Here is a 16,188-nt window from a genome sequence, read left to right on the forward strand (position 1 = left end):
TACTAGAAAGAGTCAACTAGTTTAAAAGTGAAGTTGGTAACCTTTATTGGAAAATAATATATAAGTTTTGGTAGCTGTGTAATATTATTTCATGAAAATGTTATTAGCAGATAATAAAATGGGTATTAGGTCAAAAGTTTTATCGATTCAATACAATAACATTCAATGATCCATTTTCATTGTCATGCTGCCTATTTTCTTGTTTATTTTTTATCTACTTTTGTGAGATTATACACATCCATTGTCCACTTGTCTCATGACCTTACAGATTCAAGCTTTATATTTATGACAGAGTCCATTCATTATTTATATGTGTAATCTTATTTCATATTGTGAAGTTTACTTTTCTATTTTCATCACCATTGTTGTATTTCTGCAAACCATTTTTGAAATGATTCATTTTTTTACCTGTGATATTATGTAATGCAATGTTAACAGTGACAAATGTAAGTTTAACAAATGTAAACAGGAACAGTCAGGTGACAATAAAACACGTTAGTTAGGATAGACTATGCATGATTAACTGTTAGCCAATATGAACTATCAGTCCTTGAAACATATACACTGCTTTTAAGAACATAAAAAGTCAGAAATTCTATGAAAATTATGATCAATCTTACATTTCAGATTTTTAAATTATCTGTGCATAACATGGTTGTATTGCTTTTCCTTATGTATTTGTCAAATGATTTAGAGGCTACTGAGAGACTAGTGACTAATAGAGATCTTTGGATAACTTACTGAGAAACATTGTAGGGCAGAGAGATACCTGAATTACTGTGCAAAACAGAGTGGGAAGAATTTGGAGTTCCTGAGGACCATACAGAAGGAAGACACTAAGGCAGAGATGTGGAAAAGCAACCCAAAGGGACAATTTATGAGGGAAGATTATAAATCAGCCTCATTTACCAAGACAGACCAAATGAAATACTGACAAGTTGAATCTAGCAATGAGCAGCTGGAACTAAAACTAGATTGGAAAATTTATTAATGTGACCTACTATATATTAACAGATGAAAGACCTAATGATATTCTTAATGAAATAGAAATATTGATAAAAAACTGATACCAATTCATAATGACACTCTTAACAAACCAGATGTGGAAAGAAATTTCGATGACTTGATAAAGATTGATTATGAGAATCCTATAGTCATCATGATAATAGTGAAAATTAGAAGTATACTCTTTAAAATCAAGAGCAAAAGAAATACGCTCATTATTGTAGCTTCAATTCAGCATTGTGCTAAAGGTCTGGCCAGCTCAATAAGACAGGTAAAACAAACAAGTGGTATAAGACTCATAAAGAGACAAGTTCACCATTATTTGCAGATGATATAACTGTTTAAATAGAAAACTCTCTTGTACCAAGAGAATCTGTAAAAAATGTTGAAATTGTTCAGAAGTTCAGCAAGGTTGCTGGGTACAAAACCAGTATGTAGACATTAATAACACTAATATATTGTAGCAATAAAAATAGATATTCAAAAGGATGACCAAAATGATAATGTGCCTAGAAATAAGAAACATAAGAACTTTACATAAGACATAATGTTATGGAAGAGTATAAAAAAGGCCTGTATGAATTGGAAAATATCCCAAGCTGATATGAGTGAAAGCTTGATATCATAAGTGGTGATTCTTCCAGTGGTAATAAATAAATTAAATTAATTTACAATCAAAGTTTCAACAGATTCGTAAGAAAAAAGCTTGAAAATATGACCTTTAAATTGATATAGGAAAATAAAGAGAAAGAAGAAGTAATAATTTTCAAGAAGGTAAATAAGGAGTGGTGTTCTAATAAACAAGTCAAATTTTATTACCAAGCATTTAGACCAGTGTGGTGTTGACTGACAGAGTAACAAATCGATGACCAGGAGAAACAGACCCAAGTATGCATGAGAACCTAGTGTGTGACAGAGGTAGTAAAGTGAATCACTTGGAAAATGATGATCCATTAAAAATGGCATTGGGATAATCCATACAGAAAAATATCAGCCATGTGCATACACTCTAAAGTCTAGGGGGATGAACTATCTAAATGTAGAAAGAAATGTTAAGACTTTTTAGAAGAAAATGCAGAATACCTTTATGGAATATTATATAGCAGTAAAAAATGAACGGAATAAGTCTATATGAGTCCACTTAGATCAATCTCAAAAACACAATATTGATTTTTAAAAAGCATCAGCTAAAGTGTGCATATGATGTCATTCATATGCATTTGAAAAGACACAAAACCGTCCTTTATGCCTGCAGCGCCAGGTACCCATTCCTCTGTTTGTCACAGGTTCTGTTTCATTTCATGTGTTCTTTTCCAGATGGGAAAACATTTCTCTTTCTGCTGCACTTTTCCCTGCAACCAAATTGCTATATTTTGTAAAATGTTTCTCCAGATCATCAGTATGGTTAGTGATGGATGTCTTAGAGCCATCAAAGGGCCCCTTCAGTGATTCTCTGTGAGCTCAGGGCATGGGGATGGTGGGACATCCCTCTGCACTTTTCATCTCCAGCTGGGGCTCCATCTGATATATTCTCCTCTTTGGCAGCAGTGAATCCCTAGTTTATTTCTGAGCACAAGAAGGTATTTAAAAATGAATATGTATATGAAATCTTCCCATAAGCAGACAGATAGGCAGGCAGAGAGGCAGGGGCCTATCTTTACCAGTAGGTAGCAGTGCAAAGCTAATGTTTCTGAGAGCTCTAACAGCTGGGAGGGGAGATAAGGGATGGAAACTGCTTGTGTCCAAAACACTGTATCAAGAACACGGTGATAGGACTGCTTCTGATTCCTTGATGGCTGCGATCTCATTTCTAACTCAAGAATATACAGCATGATCTTTGCAACCCCAGACTATCCCAGGGATATTTACCCTTTTCCTTTGGGTTCCCAGCATAGTAAACAACCAATGGCTGTGATCAGTTTGCATTTCAAAAATAAAATCTGGAATCTGATCATTTTCATGGAGCCAAAGATGCAGAACATCGTCACATATTATTTCTAGAAATGAGACAGTATAGGTAGACTGTTTTATCTTTTATATCTTTTTCAAAGTGTGTTTATGAAAGAAGTTTTGTCAACAATTCAGTTCATACAAAATCTGATAAAGAATGAATTTAATAATAGTGGGAATGGAAATTGGCACAGCTTTGGAAAACAACTTGGTAATATCTCAAAAATTAAAACCATATGTTCCTTGACCCAGTAATTCCACTTCTGAGAATTCACCCCTCACAGGTACTCATGTTATGTGTACAGAGATATGTATGTGAGGAAGGATACTCACCGAAGAATCGTGATGGCAAAATATGAGGATTTTGCCATCATGATTGGCCCTAATCAACATGTTGATATATCATCAATATGTTGATTAGGGCCAACATGAATGCCTGTCAATAGGATAATAGTTAAATAAATTTTGCTTCATCCATATCATCAAAATCTATTCAATTTCTACAGAACATGGCCTGCTAGGATTTTCACTAGGATTTCATTGCATCTATAGATTAATTTGGGCAGCACTGACATTTTAACAGCTAGTGAGTTGTCTAATTCCTAAACATAAGTCATTGCTAAGTTTATTTGATACTTTAAAATTTCTCTCAGTAGTGGTTTGTCATCTTTCAGCATAAAGGTCTTGCACATATATTTTTAACAGCATTTGGATTCATTATTTCTGTTTTTCTATTTTTTTTAAAAGATTTTATTTGTTTCTTTGACAGAGAAAGAGAGCGAGCAAGAGCAAGCACAAGCAGGGGAAGTGGCAGGTAGAGGCAGAGGGAGAAGCAGGTTCCTCACTGAGCAGGGAGCCCATTGTGGGGCTCCATCGCAGGACCCTGGGATCATGAGCTGAGCCAAAAGCAGATGCTTAACTGATTGAGCCACCCAGACACCCCTCTATTTATTTTTTCAAAAGATTTTATTTATTTATTTTAGAGAGAAACAGAGAGAGCACAAATGGGGTGAGGGGCAGAGGGAGAGAAAGAATCCCAAGTGGACTCCGCACTGACAGCAGAGGCCAAAGTAGGGCTTGATTTCAGGATCCTGAGTTCATGACATGAGCTGAAATCAAGAATTGGATGCTTAACTAACTGAGCCACCCAGGCACCTCTGTTTTTCTATTTCTTAATTTGTTAAGGTTTTCTTTGAAATTATTAATTCTTCTTCCTGTTTTCTTTTCATTTGTTGTTCTTTTTCTAGTTTTACATTAGGTACTTAAATAATTCTTTTCATTTTGTGCTGAAATAAATATTTTCTGCTTCAGTCCTATGGATTATCCCCTGAACATATCTTTAACTGTACTGTATAGGTTCTGATTAAAGTGTTTTTTAAATTTTTTCTTCCCTAGAGATTCTATCATTTTGGTTTGTAGCATTTTTTTTTAAAAATTTAAGACTTGAAAGGTTCTTAACATTATCAAATGGAAAGGCCTTTTTTTCTAATTTTTTAATCAGAGAATATTTCCCGTTTTTTTTTTTTTTTACTTTTTGGAGCTTATTGAGATTTTATTGTAATTTAATATTTGGTCTATTTGTATGGTGGTATATTCTCTATTTTTTAGGGAATATAGCTTAATATAGATTAATCAGATATGCCTTATTAATTATTTATTCAGTCATCTATATCTTTACATACTTTTCTATACACTTGATCTCTCATGGGCTGAAAGAAATTCATTACACTTTCCAATACCTGTAAAGTTTTTGTCTATTTACCCGCATACTCTTCTGATTTTTGATTTATGAACATTGTTGCCATATTACTTACTGCAAAGATATATGTTACTGTTTTGGATCATTTAGCATTTCAAAGTGTCATTTTTATCCTGCTTAATGACTTTGGGTCTAAGTGCCACCTCCTTTGATAGTCACATCTGACTTCCTGCTCTCTTCCTGTGTGCCTTGGCTTCTTTGTCCCTTCTTTAATTTTGAACTTTCCATAAGACCTGGGGCAGTATGTTTTTGTTCAACATAAAGTGGGATAATGCTTTGTCATTTTTTTTAAAGATTTTATTTATTTATTCATGAGAGACACAGAGAGAGAGGCAGAGACGTAGGCAGAGGGAGAAGCAGGCTCCATGCAGGAAGCCCGATGTGGGACTCGATCCCAGGACTCCGGGATTATGCCCTGAGCCAAAGGCAGACGCTCAACCACTGAGCCAGTCAGGTGTCCCGATAATGTTTTGTTATATATGAATATGTGTGAATTTTTTAAACAGATGAGTCTAATTCATATTTATTGATATGACAGCTGATCTTTATTTATATAACTTTAAGTTATATATTTAATAGTTTTTAAAAGTATTTCATGTCTGATAAGTTTCATTTGCTTTTTTGTGTGCATGATTCTAAATACAGTTTTTACTTTAGTTCTAGAAGTTGCCTTTATAAGTATAAATTCATGATTATAACTAAAACCATGTAATGTATTGCCCGTAGTATGATATCTCTTTACATTCCATTCAGCAATTTTTTTTATTTTTCCCTCTATTTTATGCATCACCTGATTGTACTTAATCATATCCTTTTCATGCTTACCTTTGTACCATTAAATATAATTATTTTCCATTCCTTGATTTATATTTGAAGAATACTCTAACTCCTTGCTATTATAGAAGCAGCAGTAAGTGAGCATACTCTACTCCCACGTTCTTTCTTCTTATTGCTATTTGTATCATGTCCACATTTTCAGGGCCTCTGAGGTTTTAGGGGGTAAATGCCTTGATCGTCATTTTTATCCTTCTCTGCAGGCACCTCCTTTAACAAGCCCCGATGTGCTGAATCATTTGCCAGGCCTCCGCCTTCTTTTGGCCTTCCGAGATTGTTATGACATCTTTGTCCTCTGTGCTTTTCTTTCTCCTTCTCTTTGTTCTTGTATATTTATACCGTTCTTTTCCCATGCTGTCATTTTATTGGCGTTCTGAGAGGGTTGGGGTAAAACATATGCATGCTATCTTCCATATTTAACCAGAATCCCCAAATAACTCTTACTTTTGAGAGAAAATGCTTTGCATTAAAAGTTCAAAATAAGGATAGAGATTTTACATGCTATATGATCTCAGCCTATATATAGTTAAGAAAACCACAGGCCCAAAATGGTGCCACTTAGACCCAGCTCCCAAATGGGGGGACTTAAAACCCAATCTTTTGGCAGTTTCAACCTTCCCTGGAAATGTGACCTTGACTGGTCAGTCAGGGAATTGTTCTTTCCATGGTGGCACCAAAGAATCTGTCCTCACTTGAGTCCTCTTCATCCTTCAAAGAAAGATGAGGTAATCTGCATGAGACCTTGCTTTTTCCCCTAGCAAACTGCTTCCTCTGGAAGAATCCTTTCCCTTTGCTAATAACTTTCTTGCCCCCACTCTCCTACCTATAAAAACCTTCCCTTTGTACAACTCCTCTCAATGCCTCTACTTGCTAGATGGGCTGCTGCCCAGTTCATGAATCATTTGATAAAGCTAATTAGATCTTCAAATGTGTGTGTGTGTGTGTGTGTGTGTGTGTGTGTGTGTGTAGAGAGAGAGAGAGAGAGAGAGAGAGAGAGACTAAGAGAGAGGGGGAAGGACAATAAGCTAAAATACCAAGAGTGATTTCTCTACTTAGTTACTCTGTTCTTCTGATTTATATTTTTCAGTGGTCTGCATTTCATGCAATGGTGATTTTTAAAAAATGATTTTATTCTTAAGCTATTTATTACAATATGTAATGTGCATAATAAAAATGCACGTGAAACATAAATTCACTGTAAAACAAACACTTGTATATTAGCTTGGGCTACTGTCACAACATACCATAGACTGAGTGGTTAAGGCACAGAAATTGACTTCTCACAGTTCCAGAGGCTGGAAATTGGAGACGACGCTGCCTCCTGGCCAGGTGAGAACCCTCTTCTTGGCTTGCTAAGGATTTATTTCTTATTGTGTCCTCACACGGCAGAGAGAGAGAGTTCTGGACTCTGTTCCTCTTCTTAGGAGAACACCAGTTCTACTGGATCATGACTCTGCCCTTCTGACCTCATGTAAGTGCCCTCCTTAAAGGCTCCTTCTTCAGTAATAGTATGTGGGTTAGGGCTTCCATATATGGATTTCGGGGGACATAATCCAGTCCATAGTGGCCCTGTGACAACTACTTGTGTCACTAAATAGAACGTTATAAGCACCCCATACACCCCTTCCCAATTATGTCCTCCTTCCTCTGCCCTAAAAGTTTTATTTACATTTTTTACCTCCTGAGTAAGCATCTCTAAACAAAATAGTTAGGTTCTGTTTGTTTTTGAATTTTGTGTAAATGGAATTATACTTATGCAATCTTTTGTGTCTGGCTTTTTTCATCCGTATTTTGTGGAACTAGAGTTTATTCATTTTCAGTGCTGTACATTATCCCATTTTAAGAAGGTAAGAGATATGTGTAATGTATTCACAAATTTTGGACATTTGGATCCTTTCCAGTTAGGGGATTTTATGGGCAGTGTTCATAAAGTTTTTCATAAGTATTTCCTGGTGCCCATACATATATCTGCTGAGCATAAGTACCTAAGAGTATAATTAGGAATCACAGTATAGGTATGTCTTCACTGTTATTTGATGATATACACTGATTTCCAAAGAGACTGTACAAATTTACATTTCCACTGGCAGTATATGAGTTTCTGTTACTCCATATCTTTCTTAATACTGGTATTGTCACAATTTAAAAGTTTCCCCATCTGATGAGTATATGATAATCTCTCAGTGTAATTTTAATTCACATTTCCTTGGTTAAGAAAAAGAGTAAGACTATTTTTATGTTTATTGACCATTTGGGTTTCTGCTTTTGTGAAATCTACAATTTTTTTGCTCATCTCAAAACTGGTTGCTCTGATGTGTTTCTAATTGATTTGTAGGGGCTGATTCTTCCAGATATAAACACTTTTTAGGTACATGTGTGGAAAATATCTTCTACTCAGTAGACTTGCTTTTTCACTGTTACAAAGTTGTCTTCTGACAGCAGAAATACTTAATTTTAGTATGCTAAAATGTATCAGTTTTTTCCTCTATGGTGACCTAAACTGAGGTCATTAAGTCATTCTACCCCTCCCCCAAAATCTTTATGTTTTGGTCTTTCACAAAGAAATTTAGATATTAATCTACCCAGAATTGATTCTTGTATTTGGCATAAATTTGGATGCTCAAAGTAATTTTTCTTTTTTTTAATTTAAATTCAATTTAGTTAACATATAATGTATTATTAGTTTCTGGGGTAGAATTTAGTGATTCATCAGACATTTCTCCAAAAAAGACATACAAATGTCTAACAGACACATGAAAAAATGCTCAACATCACTCATCATCAGGGAAATACAGATCAAAACCACAATGAGATACCACCTCACACCAGTCAGAATGGGGAACATTAACAAGGCAGGAAACAACAGATGTTGGTGAGGATGCAGAGAAAGGGAAATTCTCTTACACTGTTGGTGGGAAAGCAAATTGGTGCAGGTACTGTGGAAAACAGTATGGAGGTTTCTCAAAAAATTAAAAATAGAAATATCCTATGACCCAGCAATTACACTACTAGGCATTTATCCAAAGGATACAAAAGTAGTGATTCAAAGGGGCACCTGCACCCCAATGTTTATAGCAGCAATATCCACAATAGCCAAAATATAGAAAGAGCCCAGATGTCCACCAACAGATGAATGGATAAAGAAGATGTGGTATATATGTACACTGGAATATTACTCAGCCATAAAAAATGCAATCTTGCCATTTCCAAAGATGTGGGTGGAACTAGAGTGTATTATGCTAAGTGAAATAACTCAGTCAGAGAAAGTCAAGCACCACATGATTTCACTCATGTGTGAAATTTAAGAAACAAAACAGATAAGCATAGAGGAAGGGAAAGAAAAATAAAATAAGATAAAAACAGAGAGGGGTACAAACTATAAGAGACTCAACTATAGGAAATAAACTGAGGGTTGCTGGAGGGGAGGTGGTGGGGGGGGATGGGGTAACTGGGTGATGGGCATTAAGGAGGGCACATGATGTAATGAGCAAAGCTATTTTTCTACTGATATTCTTAGTTCTTTAGCATGATTTATTGAGAACTGCCCTTTCCGCAGTGTTCCATGGTGCCACCTTCAGCACAAATTCAATGTTTGTATATGCATTGGCCTGTTGATGAACCAACTATTCTGTCCCACTAGTCTGACTAATCTTACCCCACTGGCACACAGTTTCAATTATTAGAGCTTTACAGCCCATCCTAACATCCAGTAGGGCCAGTTCTCTTCTTCCACCTTGTTTTTCTTCCTCAACGGTGTCTAGGCTATAATTTGTTATTTGCATTCTTATATAAATTTTAGAGTCAGGTTGTTGAGTAATACAAAAACAAAAACAAAACCCAAGCCTACTGGGATTTTGATTGGGCTCACATAAAATTAGTCACCTTGAGGAGTCTTACAATATTGTGACTTTGATTCCAGGAATCTAATACATCTCTCTCTCCATGTATTGGGTTTTCTGTAATATTACTCAATATTTTTCATAATTTTCTTTGTAGAGATCTTACTCATATTTTGATAGTCTTACTTCTAGATACTTGATATTTTAAAATGCCAGCATAACTGGTATTTTAAAAAACCATGTCATTTTCTGTTTGTTGCTAGTATATAGATATGCAATTAATTTATGTATATTAACTTATACCCAGCTACCTTGCCATACTGTCTTGTTAACTTTAATAGTTTAGATTATATTGGCTGTTGCATCACACAGTTATATTATCTGTAAATCATGGTATCTTTGCTACTTTTCTTGTTCTTAACTTTTCTTTCTTTTCCTTGCCTTACTATGCTGGCTGGGCTCTCCTTTACAAAGTTAAATGGAACTGATGAAACAGACATATTTTTTTCTTTTTGTTTCTGGTCTCAAAGGGAAAGCTGGCCATGTTTCACAATTAAGCATGATGTTTGCTACATCCTTCAAAGTAACCACCCTTTGTCAGAGCATCGCATTTCCCTTCTTTCTATTCCTTTCTTTCTTGGTGTTTCTAATTACAAATAGATATCAAACTTTATCGAATGATTTTTCAGCATCAATTAAGGTGATCACATGATTATTCTTCTTTAATCTATTAATAGAAATACAATATACAGTGGATCCTTGAACCAACTCAGGTGTTAAAGGCATTGACCCCCCATAGAGTAAAAATCCACATGTTAAGTTTTGACTCTCCCAGAACTTAACTAGTAATAGCCTACTGTTGACAGGCCTTTCTGATAACATCAATAATCAATTAGCACATATTTTGTATGTTATATGCATTATATACTGTCTTCTTACAAGTAAACTAGGCAAAAGAAAATGCTACTAAGAAAATCCTAAGAGAAAATACATTTAAAATACTGTAGTGTATTTATTTTTTAAAAATCCATGTAAAATTGGACCCACATAGTTCACATATAGTGGACTTACGCTGTTCAACTGTATTTTCTATTGTGGCATGTATTAATGTTATAATCAGCAAAACATTTTAATTTAAAAAGTAGAAAAAGATAAAGTTCTACAGAGTTCCTATTATTGTACCAAAGGCATGTCAGTCTTTCACTGAGCTGGGGGCATCTCTCTCGAATGTGTTAGTGCATGTGTTTTTGGAAAGTCTCCATGTTCTAAAACTACAGAGGTTCCATCTGCTAACCCAGGAAAATAAAATACGCTCGGGAATGTTAAGGTCACTTTGAAGTATATGCGCCATGATAACATAAACAGCTTTATTCATGGGTAATTTTCTGAATATGTTCCAGAACCATTTGTTTTTACTTCTATCTCAGTTTTGCTCCTAGCTCTCAAAGCAGGCTGTCCCTAAACTTGGTTGGTTCATGTGTTGTGTGCCTAGCAGGTCAATGTGGGGAGTCAGTGGGGGAAGCTTATCTGGCCACACCCATCACAGACTGATGAAATTGGACCCTCTGGGACTGAGACCCAGGCACTAATATTTTAAAAATCTCCCCCAAGGGATTCCAAGGTTGAGAACCAGTAATCCATAGTTCTCCAAAGTTGAAAATCACAGAGAAGGAAATATATAACCATTGCAAAGTGTGCAATACTCAAATGAGACCAGCAGGAAAAGCAAAAGAAAAAAGTTACCAAATGAAGGAAAAGAAGAGGACAGAAAGAGGAAGCACAGGAATAACAGTGACAGCAAATCTACTTACTCGATTCTGTCTGGAAGCTCGGTTTGGGTCATGCCCACACAATTGACCAAAATAGTGACTGTAATAAATAAACTGAACCACCTGAGAGGACTTTGTTAAGGAAAAGCTGAGAGTTGCTATGTTTCTTAGATGTCACCTATGATCACCTTGACACTAAACCATTAAATTCATAGATTTTAGCTAGGATCAGCTTTTTAGTCTTGTCACATAACAGCTGCTAACATTTAAGGAGTGCCTATACCGATCAGTTCACTTCATCCACACCATTTCTAATACGACTGGACCTGCAGGTAAATACTATATCTATACTTTGCAGCTAAGAAAATGGGCTGAAAAAGCTTGGAAATAAGTTTCCCAAGGTCATACAAGCTAGTCAGCTATGGTACTGAGATGTGACCTCAGATTAACAGAATCCTCAGCAAGATAGAAGGAAACAAGAATCCCCTCTCCAAAATATCCTTCTGCCCTGACATCTTCACTTCACTATACAATATAGCCTGAAATTTCATCCAGCAAATGTCTCTTCTTTTCCTAAAAGACAAAGAGACTATTTCTAGGAAGTTATAGATAGAGGGCCACCAGCTTTCATGGGAATTAGTTTGGGTTGGATTGTTTTCCCAGTTTAGCTGAGATCAAACACACTGAGGAAATGGGCCTCTGGCTAAGAATGGTGGGGGCAGGCAGATGGAAGTAAAATGCTGACTCAAGCAGAAAATTCCAGATAGAATTAGGCTGGGGTAGAGAACTCTGTCTAACCAGAGAGAAGAATTTTCAAGGTTAAGCCAAGGGATTACCCTAAGGGAAAGGAGACACTAAAGGTGAGTGGAAAGGGGTGAACTGATGGGAAGAAATGTTGGAGGAGAAAACCCAAAGGTAAATTTCTCCCCTGGACATTTTTCTCAGGACTAGCTTGGATTCCTAACAATTACGTCCTAAAGAAAAACAAAGCCTGAAGATAAATTTGACCTACAGAGAGAGAGGGAGCCACTCATCTTTTATAATTTCAGTTTGAGCAGAAGTATTTAAATCTATTTTAGTTTTCTGTAAATGTCTTTAATGTGCCCTGTTTTACAGTTACTTAGGAACACATCTATTTTGAAAAGGGAAATTCTGCTAATTAAACCACATTTTCCTGTTGACTTGCAATTAAATTAAGAAATGTGTTCACATGGGGGGGGGGGTGATGTCAACCCAAGGATTAAATTAAAATCATATCTCCAACTCCACAAACCTTTAAAAGTAATATATTATATACAATATTACTTGTGGAAACATTCATAGCAAATTTGATTAGAATTATAATTTTCGTGAAATATTGATCATAGGACACTGAGAATTCCATACCTTAAAGAATATCTTTTGGGAGTGGAGCTACCAAGTTCATAAGATTGAAATATATAAATGCAGGCTTTTGGGAGGAGACATAGAACAGCTTTTCTGTCCAGCTATGACTCCATCCAGCAATTATGATTCATCATATCTCAAGATGAAAAGAATATTCACTGGTCACTTAGTTCTTTGAAGGGATTTTATTTCTAATTAGCTGTTTCTTAAAGCTAATTTAAGATGTAACTCAACCAGGATGCATGGAGAGGAGTTTGTATATTTGCTGTTTTTCTTTATTTGTAATTTTAAGTAATTGGATATATATTTTTTAAAAAAACCACCCAACTAGAGATGACATACTGAGAGAATAAATTACCTCAGTTCATTTCCATTAACTGTCTACTTCCTTATTGCTGATACTGTTCTAAGCAGGGTGCAGGCTGGACCTCTTAACAGGCTCTGTACCCTTGGACAATTTATTTAGTGCCATTGAGTAAGAGTTTCATTATTTGTAAGATGGGGATGCAAATCCCCTCTTCAAAGGTTTCTGTACCTATGACAGTGATGACACTTAGGAGGTATTTAGCAAATGGTAGTTTACTATTATCATTAAATATCCTTCTATTGATTAGAAAACCCAAGATTGAATTAAGAAAATATAACTCCCACTGCTTGGCCATAAAGACAAAACATGTAAAAGGAAAATGTAATGCAACTACATGGAGCAGCACAGTTTCATTTTGAGATGGCTCTGTGCCAGCTACCAACTCACTGAGTGCTGTCCAGCAATCCAGCAAGCTGCCCCAGAGTTTGGAGGAGAGAGCTCCTTTTACTGGAGCCTCCCAAGAAGAGGCTGGCTACCATCTGTCAGGCAGCTGAGGCAAGGCTGTTCTTGCAAATCAACCTCCTGGAAGCCAGGGCTGAATTTGTCATTAGGAACTTCCAATTTGGACAGCCACCAGGGAAGATCCTTGGAAACCAAGCCAAAGTCTCTTTTTTGTCCTAGTTTGGCTTGCCTTGGAAAATAAAACAAAATAAAACAAAAACTGAAGGCAGATTCTGAAGCTACCTAAAGCAGTTAAAATTATACAGATATTTGACTGATTTGTCTCTAATCATTGCTATATTATTCAGTGGTATTAACCTCAAATTATTAACATTTTTTGGACTACTGACGTTTTTTAACCTGCTAGTAGTTTGGGGGTCACTTGGGATATTGGCAGCATCCATGACCAATGTGGTGCCACTGAAACAATCTAGACTCGGCCCATTGTGGTTTGTCTTCTTTGTCCTTTGGCAGGTGCTGCTCTTCCCCCCCCCCCCCCAAAAAAGCTAGTTCTCAGCATGGCTAGGGCACAGAGTAACAATCCATGCCTATTTCATGTGCCCAAAGAAGCCTCAGGGCTCTTTTGGTTATTATGTTGTGAGCTGAACAGGCCTCATGGTAAGAATGTGTCTGGGTGCATCAGCAAAGCTCATTCACAAGGAGGACATTTTTTAGGTTGTGCATGCACATGTATGTCCAGACTCAGTTGAGGTGAACCCAAACCCACCCGTGGCTTGCATGAGGACCTCCTCCATCTTGGGACTGCTTTCAGGTGTTGGACACATTAAAGCCACAAACATTTTTCTTTCAATTTAATGATTTCATTGTTTCAAAATTCAATTAGAGGAAACTTCTATTGCTAACCTCTGAAGAAGGTACTTGATACAGTGGGTCAAGCCTGATTTTAAAAGAAATCATATGGAAGAAGCAACAGTGCAAAGGATATGAGTGGACAGACACTTTGATGGCTGTTCTTCTGATCAGGTTGAAAGGACTGAATAACCACAGGGCCCGAGTAGCACTAAACCGGGAAATGGTCCTCCCTTTGTCCAGCACCATAAATGTCTACAAAAAAACAAAGCAGAAGGTGGACCTGCAGCGAGAAGCATGCATTATCACACAATCATGTTTTGTGCATGAATGGTATCATTTCAGGCTTACGAGCAAGAAGGGCTCTGGGAACCATGCATCCATCAATGGAGAGCCAAGTGGAGGGGCCAAGTTAGTGGAGATCAGGGTATCCTCACCCTCCTAGCAAGACCCCAGGCCCTGTCAGTGACTGCATTAAGATGAGTCCATTGAGAGTGCCCAGTGACCAGGCAGCTGACCTAGGGCTGACGATGCATCAGGCCCAGGGCCAGGATTCTGGCAGCAGCAGGAGGTGGTTCTGGCTGCATTAAATTCCTCTTCTGATTAGTGGATTATCTCTAGTTATGGGATTTTGCCTATTTTGCCCTGCTCTCCACCTTCTGAGTCTCCCCTTCTAGTGATTCCTTCTGAGCATCCAGGAAGATGAGGGCTCTTGGCCCATGAGAAGAGGGAGAAAGACATCCCAGTATCTTTTAATTTTCTCTACCAATAATATTTGGGATGGCTGATTCCTGTCCCTCCCAACTCCCAAACATGCATACATCATTTTGTGGGGGTGGGGTGCTGTGTAGATCATCTAAGACACAATACAAACAGGGGAATTTCACAAAACAACTCTCACTTAAACTAGTGGTTCTCAAACATTTTGATTTCAGGACCCTTTTATACTCTCAAAAATTATGGAGGACCCAAAAGAGTTTTTTTTACTGACTTATAGTTTTTTGCTTGTACTGTGTGTATGAGAGAGAGAAAGTGTGTGCGTGACCTGAGGAACCCACTAAAAGGGCTTTAGGAACCCCAGGGGTTCTGAGATCATACTTTGAGGACCACTCATTAAATAATCTGGATTTCTGTTCCCCTTCCCTACCCTACACCCCACCCCCAGACTAAGAATCTCTGTTTCCCATTTACAAAGACAGCCAAAATCTCTGGAGATCTTAGGTCAGTGGTCATCAAAGAAAACAGCCAACTTCTTCTAAAAATTTTATAGCAGTTGTTGCTTTTGAAGATTTGAGTTTGATTAGTCTCTACCATAAATATTATAAAAATGCAAAGATAGTGTCAAAGAGGTAAGTTGGATATATTTGTCATTAACTGAGTCTAGCTCACAGCTATATCACCTAGGTGCAGAAGAACTCCCTAGGCTGAGTAGAGCAGAGGTTCCTCTCCCAGAGCTGAGAACAACCTTCCCATTCAATTACCCTTACCCGGTGTGTGCTGTAGAAGGGGTCCAAATCCTCCAGGGGCTCTCCAACCAGCTCTGCTGGGAGCTCACCGTAGAACTTGGGCAGCTGGTTGCAAGCCTTCAAGTCTAGCTGAGGCCGAGGCTTCTCTTCTTGGTCCTTCTGCTCCCTGTGCTTACCTTTTGCTTTCTTTGCTGCCTGCTTGGCAGCAATTCTCTTTTCAATCTCCACCAGGGACTCTGGAGTGAATCGACGAAAGTTGGTAGTTTCCAGGGACCCAAAGGGAAATTCCATCTTCTCATTCTTCTTAAGGAAGAGTTTATACTCTTATGAGAGTGGATATCACCATAGAGAGCTAACAGCCTGCCCACTGACCCTCTCCCTCCAATTCTTTCCTTAACTCACACTGCCTTGCTAGAATAGCCCCCCAACCCTTAACTCACATGCATTCCTTAACTTACACTGAGCTCTCCCCAGAGTCTCACTGCCCTGTGGCACTCTCGGGGGAGGCTGTTTATTCTACCTCCTCCAGGAATCTCAGAGTAGAGCTATGCCCTCCATGACC

At 37.4% G+C, this 16,188-nt stretch overlaps 1 protein-coding gene across 3 annotated transcripts in view; it reads right to left on the minus strand.

The window, feature by feature from the left end:
* Positions 1 to 15,922, minus strand: part of SCN10A (sodium voltage-gated channel alpha subunit 10) — a 91,625-nt gene extending 75,703 nt beyond the window's left edge. For all 3 annotated transcript variants that reach the window (XM_049099956.1, XM_049099955.1, XM_049099954.1), the window contains exons 1-3: positions 15,648 to 15,922; positions 14,288 to 14,415; positions 11,199 to 11,279 (exon numbers count right to left, since the gene is read on the minus strand). In XM_049099956.1, coding sequence (XP_048955913.1) covers positions 11,199 to 11,279; positions 14,288 to 14,415; positions 15,648 to 15,917 — 479 coding nt within the window. In that variant the 5' untranslated portion in view covers positions 15,918 to 15,922. The remainder of the gene's footprint in view (positions 1 to 11,198; positions 11,280 to 14,287; positions 14,416 to 15,647) is intronic.
* Between the last annotated feature and the right edge of the window lie 266 nt (positions 15,923 to 16,188).

Source organism: Canis lupus, chromosome 23, assembly GCF_003254725.2.
Source record: "Canis lupus dingo isolate Sandy chromosome 23, ASM325472v2, whole genome shotgun sequence".
NCBI classification, from domain to species: Eukaryota; Metazoa; Chordata; class Mammalia; order Carnivora; family Canidae; genus Canis; species Canis lupus.